General features: G+C 45.5%; 1 protein-coding gene across 7 annotated transcripts in view; it reads right to left on the reverse strand.

Moving 5' to 3' along the window:
- FHIT (fragile histidine triad diadenosine triphosphatase) overlaps window positions 1–15,618 on the reverse strand; it is a 1,060,586-nt gene that overhangs the window by 136,586 nt on the left and 908,382 nt on the right. For all 7 annotated transcript variants that reach the window (XM_074957364.1, XM_074957361.1, XM_074957360.1 and 4 more), the window contains one exon: window positions 14,482–14,550. In XM_074957364.1, coding sequence (XP_074813465.1) covers window positions 14,482–14,550 — 69 coding nt within the window. The remainder of the gene's footprint in view (window positions 1–14,481; window positions 14,551–15,618) is intronic.

Here is a 15,618-nt window from a genome sequence, read left to right on the forward strand (position 1 = left end):
AGAAGCCATATTCCATAATTATTCTTCCCAGAATTATTTTGCACATCTGCCTTTCATAGATGAGTCCCCCCTTAAAGCAGGACACTGAAGATGCAGAATCTGACTATGCTTTCTTTACCAATGAATACTTTATCTACCATTTTAAATACACTAGGTGCAGTATTAATTCATGACACTGAGCTTTGTCTCTAATAAATGCAGTCACATTTTTTGTTCTCTCTAACCAAAACTCTAAATTTAGAGTGTTGTCCTTGTGAGTCTACAGAGAGCCTGAAACAAGAGCTCTGAGAGATGGAAACATCTCAAAGAGGTGTTTCCCAGGAAGCCTTAAAGATGACAATTTAAACATTAACACTGTTTGACTGCTGATCGCTTCAGCCAAAATATCCAGCAAACAAGGGAAATTTTCAAAAATGTTCAGATTCCAATGGAAAACTGAAGGCCCAAAGGTTCCCTGACCACTCTTGTTATGCAGTTATGCACTGTGAATTCAAATCCTGCAGCATATTGAAAACTGGAAACGTGGTGACAGTGTATTATTATTATTATAAGAACTTGCCAGAAAAAAAACACATTGTTAATGAACAAAAGACTATCAATCTCTTACAGACCAGAACGATATGTTTCCCCCACAAAATAATCCCACTTTCAAATGTTTTAAGACAAAATAAAATGAAAAATTCCAAAAACATTTTGAAACAAACATTTGTATTTCAAAAATGTCCAAAGGAAATCTTTTGTTTCAACTAAAAAAAGGGTCATTATTTCATTTTGATTTTTGGAATCCAAATAAATTCAGTGTCTATTTTCAGTGTCTGGATTGTTGGCGTTTTCCCTCACTCTCTCCATTATTTTACTTCCCCCTCTTTTTTTCCCCCAACAGTAAAACAGTTGGAAAACAGTGAGTGGGAGTGTGAAAGTGGGATGGGGGGAGGAAAATCCCATTTTCACATTTATTTACTGTTTTCCACCTGCCACAGCTGTTTGGCAGTGCTGCTGATAAGCTGTCTGGTGGCTCAGGGAGGGAATTGGGGGAGGGTGGAGAGCAGCAAGCAGCAGGTGGGTGGGGGCCTAGGGGCAGGGCGGTGTGGGGATCAGAGATGGGAAGAGGTGGAATGAGGGTGGGGTCTTGAGGGTAGAAGCAGATTTGGGGGCAAGGCCTCAGCGCGGAGCAGGGGTGGAGCACCCCCTCTGATACAAGTCGGACTAGATGATCACACTGATCCCTTCTGGCCTTGGAATCTATGAAAGATGGGGGGGGGCAAAGGGAGGGGAAAATACCCACTTTTCACTTACATTTTTGTTATTCTTTTCCCATTGGAAAAAGTAATGACCTTGGCCTTGCAGTTATTGGTAAATAAATCTTAGGAGACGTCTATTTGTCCCTAAGTCAAGTCAGAACATTATGGGCAGTGAAAGATTCTCCACCCTGCCCTGCTAATATGCCTCCACTTTGCTTCGCTATTGGTCTCACTGCTAACGCAGCCCACCCAGCTGCCAGCCAGGGTCAGCTTTGGTGGTGATTTCGGTTATGTGGATGCTCGTCCCTGGAAAGCGAGCAGTGAGACATTGTCCCCCCTTTTGACTCAAGTGGTTGGCCAAATTCAGGGTGTTGTGGGTTGCTCCAGTTAGGAGGAAAAACTGATGAGAGAGCCAAGTATTTTCTTTGATGCAATCTTGTTTATTTACCAAGAAGGTACCAAGTCCCCTTTCCTTGAGCCCAGGGGGAGCCAAACAACTGGAGACAGATTCGCTGCTTACAGCTCCAAGCCTCTTGAGCGAATACTAGAAGACCCCTCTCTAAGCTACTCGCAGGGTCACGCACAGTGCTTGTCCAGGGTGTGTCGGTCTTGGACTCTTGCTTCCCACCCACACACTGCCCACTACCAGTGCATGGAGGAATGGAGGTCTGTGGGGAGGGGGGGAAGTGGTAATGTCAGCCCTGCGTGGGAAGCAGGGCTGGGAAGAGCAGCTCGGGTCAGGTCAGCTGTGTATGGGCAGGCGGCAGGGGTCCTCAGGCCGGCCCCATGTGCAGGGGAGAGAGAGGGGCATCTCAGGCCAGTCCTGCGGACGGGCGAGGGGATGGGGGAGGAGGCCCTTGGGCCGGCCCCATGGGTGGATGCGCTTGTGTTGGGGAGAGAGGGTAGGGGGCCTGGGGCCGGCCCCATGAGGCATTCTGGTTTCCCTTTGGGAAAATATGGTCACCCTAATGAGGCATAGGCTAGGCCTCTCTCACCATTAGTACTCGTCCTGATGGGACTCGGGGTGAAGAACAGGGAGAACGGGTTATCCCAAATTAAAAGGAATCAGCCATATCAGTGGCAGATGGTTCTAAACTGCCAGTGCTTCCCCTCACTCCTATTATTTTTGTGTTAAACTAATTTAGTTTGCATTGACTTGCTTCAGTGGGGGAAAACCTGGTAAAACGAGCTGCCAGACGGTATCCCGGGCTTCAGTCTCCCTTCCGTTTGGCAGCATCAAACAGTCGTCCCAGCAATAGCATGAGAGAAAATATTGCACTGCAAAGCCGTGCAAATGTAACGCCGATGGACTCTGGTTGTTGACGGGTGGAATTGAACCAGGGACCTCTGGAGCTTAGTGCATGAGCCTCTACCACAGGAGCTAAAAGCCACTATCGATGATAGTCAAGCTGAGGTCAAATCTTCATTCATTTGTCGTACGATATTCCACTGAGTGTGCCAATTCTCTATTCTGTCCTGAGCACATGGCAGCTCCATGGCTGGTAGTGCCTCACTCCACTCAACTGTCAGTGTTTCATAGGACAGTGATCTGTAAAAGCTACGTAGAGGTTGTGTAGAATCTAGAAGTCGCTGTCGTAGATTTTTAAGAATCAAGTCTATGTACTTTTTCAGTTGTCTTCACCTGCCACTTAACAAACACTTCTTGTCCTCTTCACTTAAGGATTCAATATAAATGTTTTCATTGGTCAACTTCTGGACTGAAGTCTTTGCTTCTTCCAGTACTTATTCAATGGATAGCTCTCTGATTGATCCAAATGTAGCTTCTATTGCTGGACAAAGGTCTACTACTGTTGTAGAAGATTCCTGGATGGCCATTGTTTAATGACCCAAGTGGTTTCAACAGTAGACTTACAAGACAGAGAATGGCAATAGTATTCTCCGAACATAGTAGGAAAAGTAATCCACCAGCCTCGCTACTTAGATCCATCCCATCTTCGTAGATACTTTCCAAAGCCAGTAATAATGGCTAGAGTAATTTTAAGACAACAGCCAACGATCACTCTAGATCAAGCCAGAGGGTTTTCCCAGGTTGGACTAATTTGAACTTCAGTCCCACTGTATCTTCTATATTTTCCAAGATATTCAGTCTTTTTGGACTCTTGCTGAAAAAAGAATATAATGAGCACATTAAATTTATAGCTTTTTAAAATGTCTTTTGAAGAGTCTGCAGCTTGTACTAGCGCTAGTTGGAGTAGATGGCCTCTGCAGTGTGTATAGGAGAGATGAGGGTTAAACTTTTCTCTGAGCAAAGTTTGTGCTCCACCATGTCTTCCAGAGAAGTTTGCAGCTCAATCAAATGCACAAGCTGCCATCTGTTTGGGGTCCAATTGACAAGCATTTAACTCGTCTAAGATGTGGGTTGTCACAGATTTAGCCGATGTGTCTATTACTTGAACATCTAGAAATGCATCTACTGGCCTACCACTAACCTCAAGATAACGTACACAATGACTTAATACTTGATGCCCATTTGCACTGGTGCATTCATCAGCCATGTATGCAAATTTTTTGAATGTAGTGAGAGAGTTCTTCACTTTTCGACTGTTGAATCTTTCACTGTTGCACCACATGCTTCTAGCCTGTCAGTTGAGTTTCTTGCAGAAAGATAGTGAGCATTTTCTGGTCTTGTTCAGAACCAGTGTTCAACTTCAGGACTTTAACTTCAACTCTCCCACCGCCCCTGCATTCAAGTGACAATGCACTTAACATTGGCCTCCAGTTTGTAGTGTGTGGTATCTCTTGCTTAAATAGAAAGTATGATGCCACAGCCATGTTTGTTCGCATGAACTGTGTTGTGTCTCCAGCATTCTTAACAACCTCATTAACACTCACCGGTGTTGTCCTTGGTCAGTGGAGACTCAGAGTTCCGAGGTGCTTTTGCATAAGTTCACCTCCCAGGTGGGGGGCAAGAAGGTACCTTGCTCGTTCCTCCAGCTGCTCACGGTTCACTCTGGCCACTGTTGTTCATTGTGCCACCGTTCACTCCATCGCTCTGTTGCCAATGGCCCTGCACCGTCACCTTCTGCTGCCACCTGCCACTGTGACCTCTGCGAGTTGGTCTGTTGAGGTTCCACCAGTGGGGGAACTTCACTGCTAGTGCAGACTGGGCCGTCTCTTCCACAGAAACACTGTCCCACAGTAGGTCTAAGCACTTAGACCTGCTTATCAGTGATTTCAGCTGTAGTGGTCAATTAACAAACCAAAAGACTATCTATGGCAGAGGAGGGCAAACTTTTTGGCCTGAGGGCCACATATGGGTATGGAAATTGTATGGTGGGCCATGAATGCTCACAAAATTGGGGATTGCTGTGCAGGAGGGAGTGAGGGCTCTGGCTGGAGGTATGGGCTCTGGGGTGGGACCAAAAATTAGGAGTTCAGGGTGCGGGAGGGAGGTCCAGGCTGGGGCAGGGGTGTGGTGGGGGGTAAGGGCTCTGGGGTGCAGGAGGGTGGGACCAGGGGGTTTGGAGGGCAGGAGGGGGATCAGGGCTGGGGCAGGAGGTTGGGGCACGGGAGGGGATCGGGGTGCAGGCTCTGGGCGGCACTTACCTCAAGCAGCTCCCAGACGCAGCAGCATGTCCCCCCTCCGGCTCCTACGTGGAGGCGCAGCCAGGGGGCTCTGTGCACTGTCCCATCTGCAGTCACCACCCCGTACCTCCGATTGGCCCTGTTTTCTGGCCAATGGGAGCTGTGGGGGCAGCACTTGTGGTGGGGGGCAGCATGCAGAGCCCCATAGCTGTCCCTACACATACAAGCTGGAGGAGGGACATGCCGCTGCTTCCTGGAGCTGTGAGGAGCATGCCCCCGACCCCACTCCCTGGCAGGAGCTCGAGGACCGGATTAAAATATTTGAAGGGCCGGATGTGGCCCCCAAGCCATAGTTTGCCAACCCCTGATCTATGGAGCCTAATCAGCTCTGTCTTTAAACAGTGTCGAGGGGCAGGTCAAATAGTACTTGTGTCTCAGGCAGACTGTGACGGGGTTGGCAAACTATGGCTTGGGGGCCACCGCAGCGCTCCTGCTGTTCACCCTGGGAATTAGCTCAGTTCATGTGGAGAGCCCTCTGACAGTGCTGTCCCGTCCATCTCTTGCCCTAGATTGGCGTCTCCACCCGCATTGCTCCCAGCTTGCAGCATCCTCTTCAGGACACTGCCCTCTGGCAGTGCCCACTTCTCCAGTCTCACCCCCTTCCAGGGGTTTGGTGTTATCAGCAGTCCTTCTCTTTGACACAGCCACAATGGCCAACCACACCCCAAAGTCTAACCCCTTTTGGCAGGGGTCTGGTGCAGTCCATGATGGCCACTCCAAACGGCCAGGTGGAAGTACAAGGGGGGGGACCCAGGCCCACACTCTACTCTGGGTCCTGACCCAGGGACCCTTTGACAGCAGCCTTCCTGCCTGCCCTCCTTCTCTCCCTTTGTCTATCTCTCTCCCTGAGCCATTTCCCCTTCGGACCCTTTGCACCGGCTAGGCACTTTTTCTCAGGGCCCGCAGCCCAGCAGGTACCGGGCTGGAGTCCCCTTCTGCTCCCCCCGCCTGCCCAACACTGCGCTGTCCCTAGTGCTAGTCTCCTCACGCAGGAGACGGACCTTCACCCTCTGATGGCCTGGGAGAGACTGCCTGCGCCCTTCCTGGGCAGCCTTTATATAGGGCCTAGCCTAGCCCTGATTGGCTGGCTGTAATACTGGCCCTGATTGGCTCTCTAACACGGCCTCTCTGATTGGCTGCCGCCTTGCGCAGCTGCTCTGGCCTGTTGTAGCCCAATCTGGCATGGGGGTGGGGCACCGCTCCACCACACAGACCATCAAGCAAAACACCTGTCCCCACCCTCTCTCTTGATGCCCTCAATCAGCACAAGCTAAGTTCTACTGCCCTTTACTCCTACAATAAGAACAACAACATTTCATTATGCCCCCTCCCCACTGCCCCTGCATTCAAGTGATTTGTAACCCAACCCCAGCCAAAATCTATCACTTGGGCAACACAGCTCTGTTTGCTGGATACCTAGGTAGATTATTATTGTAAATACAATCTGGTCCTGAAGCCTTTCTCCCCAGCCCATCACTAGCTGTCAGGGAGAGCTCATTTAGACTTTGCTTACAATTCATAATTTGAAATTATTAGGTTAGCTAACTTCATCGAAATGAATGCACTGACATGGTCATAAAAAACAACAACTGTATAAGGAAGCTCGTCTGTGTTCATACTTTTGAAATCTATTATATTTTTTTCAGATACACGTATTTTATCATACACTTTATATGCTTTTAAAGTGTGCATTAATGTTTCAATTTCAATTCAAATTTCCAAACAATCACTAATTTGGCAACACTGCATGTAACTAGTTCACAAAACTGGGGGTGGGGGATGTTGGGGAAGGGTGAGGTGTAGGGAAATCCCTGGGGAACTACAATACACAAGAAGCATCTGAGCTATTGAAAAAAGAAAAGGAGGACTTGTGGCACCTTAGAGACTAACAAATTTATTTATTTGAGCATAAGCTTTCGTGAGCTACAGCTCACTTAATTGGATGCATCCAATGAAGTGCGCTGTAGCTCACGAAAGCTTATGCTCAAATAAATTGGTTAGTCTCTAAGGTGCCACAAGTCCTCCTTTTCTTTTTGCGGATACAGACACACGGCTGCTACTCTGAAACCTGAGCTATTGAGTAATTCCAAGAACAGGCAAAGTAAACAGCCTTGGAGATCATGTTAGCACTAATCTCCTGATCAGCAGCTTGTCTTTGTGACTAACTTTCTTGCCAATGACTTGTTGTCAAGGACAGGAAATATTCTAAAAGGCAAACAAAGCACATATCCTGGTGGGGAGAGGGCAAGAGCTCTTTTGCAGCGATCATATCAAAGCACTCCTCTCCATTACAATAAAGCCTAAATATAAGCAATGGCTTCAAGCTAACATTTGTACCTTAAGTGAAAGAGTGGTGAAACCTTGGAGCCAGGCTGCTAAAGCAGAACCAAGTCAGCAAAGGGTGAGAAGCAATAAAAGCAGTGATGGAATTCAGAGAGACAGATGGGCTAGAGGGCCATTAGACTGCATGATGATATGTAAAATGCCAAATGTACATTACCTTTCAGACAAATTCCAGGTATAAAGGGCATGTATGTGATCATGAAGAATAGCTGTTTTAATACAGAATCTTCTAATGACATCTAATTTGTTTCTATAGTCAGGATGATTCCCTTTGACATCTCCAGAGCTGATGGAAGGGAGATTTCAGTAAAATAAGTGACTGTTAATCAGACCTGGGTATGATGTTTATCCTGCCTATCTATTCCCCATTGAGCTACTGAGTTAAGATGTGTTGTGTATACAATACACAGAAAGTATAGTAAGGTCTTAGAGATTTCATTTATTGGATTGGCTAATATCATGCAAGCTCTGAAAGGGCAAAAATATCAGAGACAGTGGAGTTTCCATCAAGGGAAATACATATGATGCTAAGATGTGGAATTCCATTTACCGATTGAAAAATGTGTCCGTTTTGGCTTATGGACGTGGGATGCACTTAAGAAATATGCAGATGTGTTGCCAGCCACTTTGCTACTGCACTCATGATAAGGATGTCAAAATGCGAGACCATTACAGCATGATAGGATAAGCCTCATGGTTCACTGAGAACATGATGAGTAGCATCAGTAAAAGTGGAAGCAATCTCAAATATTAGATAATGTAGGAAAATACCAGAATATTAGGCCCTCGGTACATTACATATTCCAAGACCAGAAGTGGAAATGCTAAAATACCATGAGAAAGGATGTTCTCACAGTGTTTACAACTAGGCCCACAAATCTCAGGAGAGCCTTTTTTCCTTGAGATTTCCAGATGATTTGATTTTCAGTCTTCAGTTCTGTAGGTTCAAGCAGTATGAATAATTTGGATATTCTTCACTTCACTTCGCTGAACTGAACTCCTTACTCTGAAATTTTGAGCTTTCCACAGCCCTAACAACCACCATATGTGACAGGGAATTACACAAGTACCCATACACCCTAGTAATAAATCGCTGCATGGGGAAGTACACTAAGACCCATATATGACTCCTACTTCAGTATCCTCAGATGAATGTATTTCTGCATAACCACCTGCAGTTCAGTTTGCTGAACTGACTCATCTGCTCAATTCTCTGCATTACCCCAAGGCAGATGAGGCAAAGGACCGACCTGTGCTCATCGGCTAATGGAAGAGTCAGAAAATGCCTTGTCAGTTAGAAGGGAAATGTTTTTTTGAAGAATTATTTTGGCAAGACCAGAATGAAGTTCACAGCCTATGGGAAGAAGACATTTCCACCAAGATGAAAATAGAGAGGTAGGCACTGGGGGAAAATAGAATCGTAGAAGATCAGAGCGGGAAGGGACCTCAGGAGGTCGTCTAGTCCCACCCCCTGCTCAAAGCAGGACCCATCCCCAACTAAATCATCCCAGCCAGGGCTTTGTCAAGCCTGACCTTAAAAACTTCTAAGGAGGGAGATTCCACCACCTCCCTAGGTAGAGCTCCTTTGCCCTCTAGTGCATCCATTTAGAGCCACATTCTGTCCTGTCTCACCCACATGGACTTGCACAAGATGTAAATAGGGAAGAATTTGGCCCTTAGAGAGTTTAGACTGTAGCAGATTGATCTACCAGCACGCAACAGTATGTTGCCATAAGGTACTATATAACCCTGAGGAATGGACTCAGGAACAGCTTATTAACTCTGCATGCTGTTAATTTTCATGGAGAGACTCATCCAATGCCCACTGACATTGTTGGGAGTCTTTCCATTTACTTCAGTGGGCACTGAATCAGGTCTTAAATAACTTTCCTTGAAGAGTAAAGTGGGAAGCTGCTTTCAGGAGGTTCTGCAACTGTGCGCTTTTAACGAGTCCTCCACTGGGCTTTAAACATAACGAGGCAGCACGAGAGCTTCTGTCAGCACTTCAGCACCTAGATGCGTGACAGTCAAAGCTGCAACAAACCACTCACTGGAGATCTGAACTCTAGGTTTGTTTGGCTAAGCTTGCGGATTCACCGTTGTCCTCCAGTTCGGCCTGGTTGAAAAGGAAGCTAGAGCGCTGTGGAAAATTATGCTTAGCTGCTTCCTTTACCCTCCAGAATGGCAACTGAACACGACAAGGTGTTCCTGTGTGCTGAAATGATTGAATGCCATGTGCTGAATGAGATCAGCAAGTCAAAACATCGTTCCCGAAGTGATTCTCTTGCTGTCGGTCTGAATATCAGAGGGAGGAGAACAACAGATGGTGCAGCCGGAATATTGCTGCTGCTTTAAGCATTTTACAAAATCTCCAAGCCAAGGACTAATTCAGACTTTAGTTTGGATGAGGTACAATGCAGCAGGCTCAGCAGCAGCACCAGCCCAGCCCTTTAACTTAGGTGTATTTGATCCCGAAGAGCGTCTGGGGATTGGAGTCTCAGTGGCTCTCTCGTTTTTGCGTTCCCCTTTTCCGATCATGTTTGCATTTCTCACCACTCTAGGCAAGGAGCTTCTATCTAGACAGAGACTAGAAACTTGGGCGTGGGGGAGAGTAAGTCCGGTTACAGACACAGAGCCTTTCACCTGAAATTAACTGCTCTGAATATGGTTTGCATTGGTAGTAACTGTTTATGAAAATAAGATGGTGGTCTCAGTCCAGTTACTGAGTATAGAGTGAGAGTACACAGGGTTCTTCATCCCCAAACATATCATAGGTGCTAAATGACACCATTTCTAGCAGCACTGGTAGATACTGAGGATCTCATTGACAGGTAGACTGAGTTTCATTCACTCCTCTAGAGAGGTCTCCTTCAAAATAGGCTGAGTCACCCTTTGGATGGACAGTGCCGGCATGTCTCCAGTCGCCAAGGCTGTCAAGCCAACCTCGACATTCATTAATGATGATGGTAACACAAGCTTGGTTTTTTCTGTTCTATATGCACAGCACTGGAGAGCCCCACACCCACCACAGTAAGAGTGTTATCACCCTCAACCTAAGGCAGGATGATCATTATTTTTATTATAGTAACAGCTAGTGGCTTCCACTGAGATCAGGGCTCCATTGTGTTAGAGGTTATACAAACACATAGTGCTCCTTAACCGAGATGCTCTGAGAGTGGAGAGACATTTCAGGATAATGTCTTCAAGGTCTTTAATACAATGACCTCTGATAGCTACACAGTGCTCACGCTCATTAAATCAACACAGAATGTAGCTCTTTGGTAGAGTATATCCACTGATGCACAACTGAATCAATCTTTTGTGTCATACTTTCACAGCAGAAAAGAACCAATCCTCTATTGTTAAGCAGATATTTAACTCCCTTAAATTCCTTGATGGTTAAATATAAAGATCTCATTCTCTTTTAAACCAAATGAAAGAAATACAGGTGACAATATGCATGTGTTTTGATTAAAGCCTTTTCCTAATAGCCATCCAGGTCTTCCATTGCAGTTCCAATCTTCAAGAAACAAACAGAATTCATGGATCAGAATGCCTCAAGATTGATATGAAATGGCTATAAACCAAGAGTAAAATATAAAGGGCCTGATCCTGTAATTGCTTTAGGAAAGAAACTTAACAGTCATGTGTAAGTTGTCTGCAGGGTTGGGCTCCAAATAATTTCAGGAAGATGGGAGGATTAAAAAAACATGCCTTTACTCTTCACTGTGACAAAGTGGCATGTTGGGGACTGGTTCGTTAGCAGTCCCAAAGAAATAAACAAATCCCAGGGAGTCTCACTGCAGAGACAGAGGGAAAGTGTATTCCTCGGCCAAAATGGTCCAGATCTAGTAGGTTTTTTCATTACTAATGATTCTATAAATATGTAAAAGAAATCAAGCAGTGGCTTCTGAAGCATGCACTGAGATACATACGCCTAACTCAAGTGACTTATTGGAGGAAACATGTCAGGAAAGGCATTTGGGCATTGGATGTTTTTCTTTCTCTTCTTTGTGATTAAGTTTTCCAATACTGAATCATAAAGGAAGTGTAAATGTGCAACCAGAACAAGAGGCTTCATCCAACACAGCCTATTGGTCAATCCCAAAAAAACGTACCAAGCAATAAAGACTTGTCACAATTCAGGGCAACTGCACCTGTATTCTCCCTCCATGGACAAGCCAGGGCACCCACTCTAGGCTCCGAGCTCCTCAGCCATCCCCCCTCTTGGGTAGAGACACACATCTCTCTCTACCTCCTGACTGCAGTATTTCCAGGCTGCACAGTTCCTTGCCTCCACTGTGAGTTCCACAGTAAGTTAGCGGGCCTGCATTGCTTTCTTCTCAGAGGCTATAAACAGTGTAATTGCCCACAGTTAATCCACCACACAATTCTTTCTAAGCAAGCACATTTATTCTGAAGAATAAAGCATTCAGGAGAAAACATACTGCATGCTAATACATACTGTATGCATGCTAATAGCTTGCCACAGGTCCCCCCATCCCCAACTCCAGTCATGGCTTTGGCAAGTGATCCGTTCTTCGACCCACCAACGGGTTTTCTGTGGTTACAAGCTCATAACAATTGTTAGCTCAGAACGGCCACCTGCGTAAATCTGAGAGTCCCTCCTTTATACAGTTTGGCCCTTTGATCTTGGGGCTCTGGGAACAGGTAATTAGCAAACAATTGTCCTTCCTTCAGGGTGTAGCTTCAAAGTGCTGGGTTTTTGCATAACCAGAGGCCGGCGGTGGGGGGGAGAGACTGCATTTACCTTTTCCTAGCTATTTCCCAGGAATTCCACTTCACACTATTGTCCCAACAGTTCATTGTCTGCCACATTGTCCAATATAGTTCTTTCATCACCCAGACCCACAATATTACAGAACCTTTGCATTTAATACACTGGACTCCAAAGATACTTAAACCTAATTCAGTGAGATCTCCCAAAGTACAGGGAATTGCATCTGTCACAGACACATTATCTGCTACCTTTAAATATTCCCCTTATACCTTAAAATACTGTCAGGAGACGGAATCGCGGAGCCTCACACCCAAATGCAGGATAAATAAGATTTACCTAATGGAACTCAACCTATTGAAGTCCTGATTCCCATTCCTCTGCTCAAACCGTTACTCAACAACAGAGATATTCATTCCCAAGCCAACTGGGGAGGGGAGGGGGAGACATCAAGAGGATGCAGCTCCTTTCCAACATCTTGTCTCCAGAAATCCTAGAGACTGATGCCTCAACATCTGGGCACGTTCTTCACTTGTCAAAGAGCGAAGAGTGTCATGGGACTTGCCAGCAATCTACTGAGCATAAACAGATGACAACGTGTCACCGTCTGGAAGGCTCTAAACCAATTAAAGGTACTTTGGAGACTTACGTTAGCTTGTGTTGAACCAAAGCTGTGAGCAGGACTTTGCGGAGAATCCTACACAATAGTTACAGAGCATTTGCTTATCTTGCACTGTGGCTGGGTTTGGTGTACACTTTAATGAGATGTCCCTGCCAAAATGCTTTGGTGGATTGTGATAAGTTGGCTGAGCAGCATGTATACACAGGCTAGATGTGAATGGGGCCTTGGGGCAATTACAGAATACTGTCTATGTTTGCAATCCAAAATATAGCTACATTTATCAGCCTCCCATACGTAAACTAAACCACACTTACAACCAAGATATTGATTGACCTCAGACTATGTTCCAGAGGAGTTGGGATCTGAAGAACACTCCAAGAGCCTTATCTCCCCGGTTAGCAGTCTATCTGTTACAGAGCTGCAGCCTGCCAATACATAGTGATCTGCTGACATGTCAAAGATCTACACATGTGAAAGATCCTACTAGACGTGATAAATTGATCCCCGATAGATGGATCACTACCCGCCGATCCGGCGGGTAGTGCAGACATACCCTAAGCTTTACCTGCTTGTGTGGGTTTTATTTGTAAAAACTGGAAAATGTCATTGTAAAACAAAACTAAAAAAGGAAGAGGAACTTAGGGACTGGTGTAGTATCTAAAACTATTTTTAACACATTTTAAAAATATGGATTAGATTTCAAGTTTGCTGATATTCCTTTAATCACAGCGGTAAACAAGTACTGCCATAATGAACTCATTTGGTCTACTTGTGCATTGTTGGTTACATGTGTTTTCCAGGGTCAGAGCCCCCATCCACCTCATAACTCTCACATACACATTATTGTCCAAGCTGCCATAATCATCGTACCTAGTCATAACATTTCGAGAGGATCCAAAACATGGCATCCTATTTTTCATCGTGTAAATAACATTCTATAGGGAAGCATCAGCACAGGCACATCACAAAAGGAAAAAAAGTGCAACAGCAGAAAAATATCATGAATTCTTCCTAGAACAGATGGCATGGTGCTGAAAAAAGTTGGCATTAATAATTTCCAGGAAGGAATACAGTTTGTATATTTAAGATGCAATCTCTTACCAAGCAACCAAGAAACACACACAAAAGTGCGTTGATTACAATTTTCATTTAACTCATTCAGATTGTTATCAGCTGGGAAAGTAGTAATGCCCAGTACAAATGTTCTTTAAAAAAAACACAGGGATTACGTAAAAATGTAATTGATTATGGCTCCAATCCTGCAATCGGAGCCATGTGCATACGTATATCAAAGACACACACATCTATTCTGATTAATTTTGATCCCTGGGGCTGAACTATGAGCTTGCCACAAGCCCTGAGCAAAGGGTGTTGCCTTATTGTGCGGCCCCTGGAGCAGGCCAGGAGGCAGACAGTGACTCTGAGATTGGTAATCAGCCGCAAGGGTTTCTCTTTGCTCTGAGGGGGAAGTTCCCTGCACCAGGTCTATGGTGAGCAAAAGGTATTTTCCTCACAGTGCTGGCGCAGCTATGCTGACCCCCTGTTGGGACATGGTGCAAAACTCTGCCCATTCCCCCATCCCGACCTTCCCACTCCTGCTTGCACGAATGGGGGACAGAACGTGAGACTGCGTCTTCCCCTGTACAACTACTCACAGCAAGGGTAGCGCACATGAGCTTGACGGGTCGCCCAACACTCCTTTACAGCCTTATGCATTGCATAATTTGATCCTTCGCTTGCAAGACAATCCATACACTATCCTGCCTGGTGTTCCGTAATTGCCAGATTCTTTGCCAGCAGTTTAAAAAAGTCAAATTTGGTGGAGTTCACTTTAAATACTGCCAGTTTATCTAGGGCAAGACCTGGCTCATTAAGTTGATTAAGCTGACACCCACTTTGATCTAGCAATAAGATCTTTGAATGAGACCTACCTCATCATAGACACTGTCATTTCTGCTGAAGTCTCCAACCTTCCTTGGAAGAACATGGACATGAACGTGCTGAAAATTCAAAAACAACAAACAATGGTGATTATCTAGATAATTTTTGTAGGCTGACAGTGATGTTTTCCTGACATCCTATTACTACACACTGGCTCCCACTGTATTATTTTCAGAGTCAAAAAAATGTTAACCTGTTCTATAACTGTATTGCAAATCTTCAGAGACTACATAAGATGAAAAACATGAGAAAGCAACTTTGCTGTAATATGAGCGTTTGAGTGAAATGCCAGAAAGTTTAGGAATTATTCAGAGTTGTCAGTCTGAGTTGTATTTAGCCAGAGCTCTGAAATGACAGCATATTTTAAAGCTGACTCTTGTGACATTGAAACTGACAGGAATAAGAATTTGCCAACTTCGGATTGCAGTAGAAGGTAGACAGCAGGTGTAAGCCGGGGGGCTGCAGGGGCAGGGTTACACAGCAGTATTCTGAGAAGACTATGGGATAAAGGAAATTCTCCTCAGACTCAGCTGTTCAGGTAGCAGTGGCATTATGGGGAGGACACATGGCGATGCACAGAATGCCTAACAGCATGTACTTTGCAAGGCTAAAAAAGACATGTAAAAGTTTTGCTTTTACATCATCTTCCAAGAAAGTGGAACCTGAACGTCGCTGGTACAATCTGTGATGGAGGGCCCTGGTGGCATAAAACCCACTGGGTGTCCAGGTTCTGGGAGTGCAAAGTGCTCACAACCCTTATGAGGACGAAGAGTTAAGGGAGGAGCATAGCCAGAAAGGGCGTTTGGCCAGAGCAGTCACAGAGCGCAACAGTCCTCTGCAAAACGGGTGGAAATGAAGGATGTCAGTGGGAGTCTTTCCATTGTCTTCAATGGACATGGGATTGGGCCCTAAAGCTCCCTCCATATTTGGCAGAACCCCAGTGTTGGTAGCTGCAAGAGCACCACCCTCCCACAAAAGCATCTCTTCCTGGATGCAGTCGCGCTAGCTGCCTCCAAGAGGTGTGATGTATTGTTGACATCAACAGCTCGACTAAGATTGGCCCTGTTGTACTATGGAGAGAGAGGGGCTGTATTTGATCATGATCTCCAGGGAAAGATGGGTAAATA

Source organism: Natator depressus, chromosome 7 (genome assembly GCF_965152275.1).
Source record: "Natator depressus isolate rNatDep1 chromosome 7, rNatDep2.hap1, whole genome shotgun sequence".
NCBI lineage: Eukaryota > Metazoa > Chordata > Testudines > Cheloniidae > Natator > Natator depressus.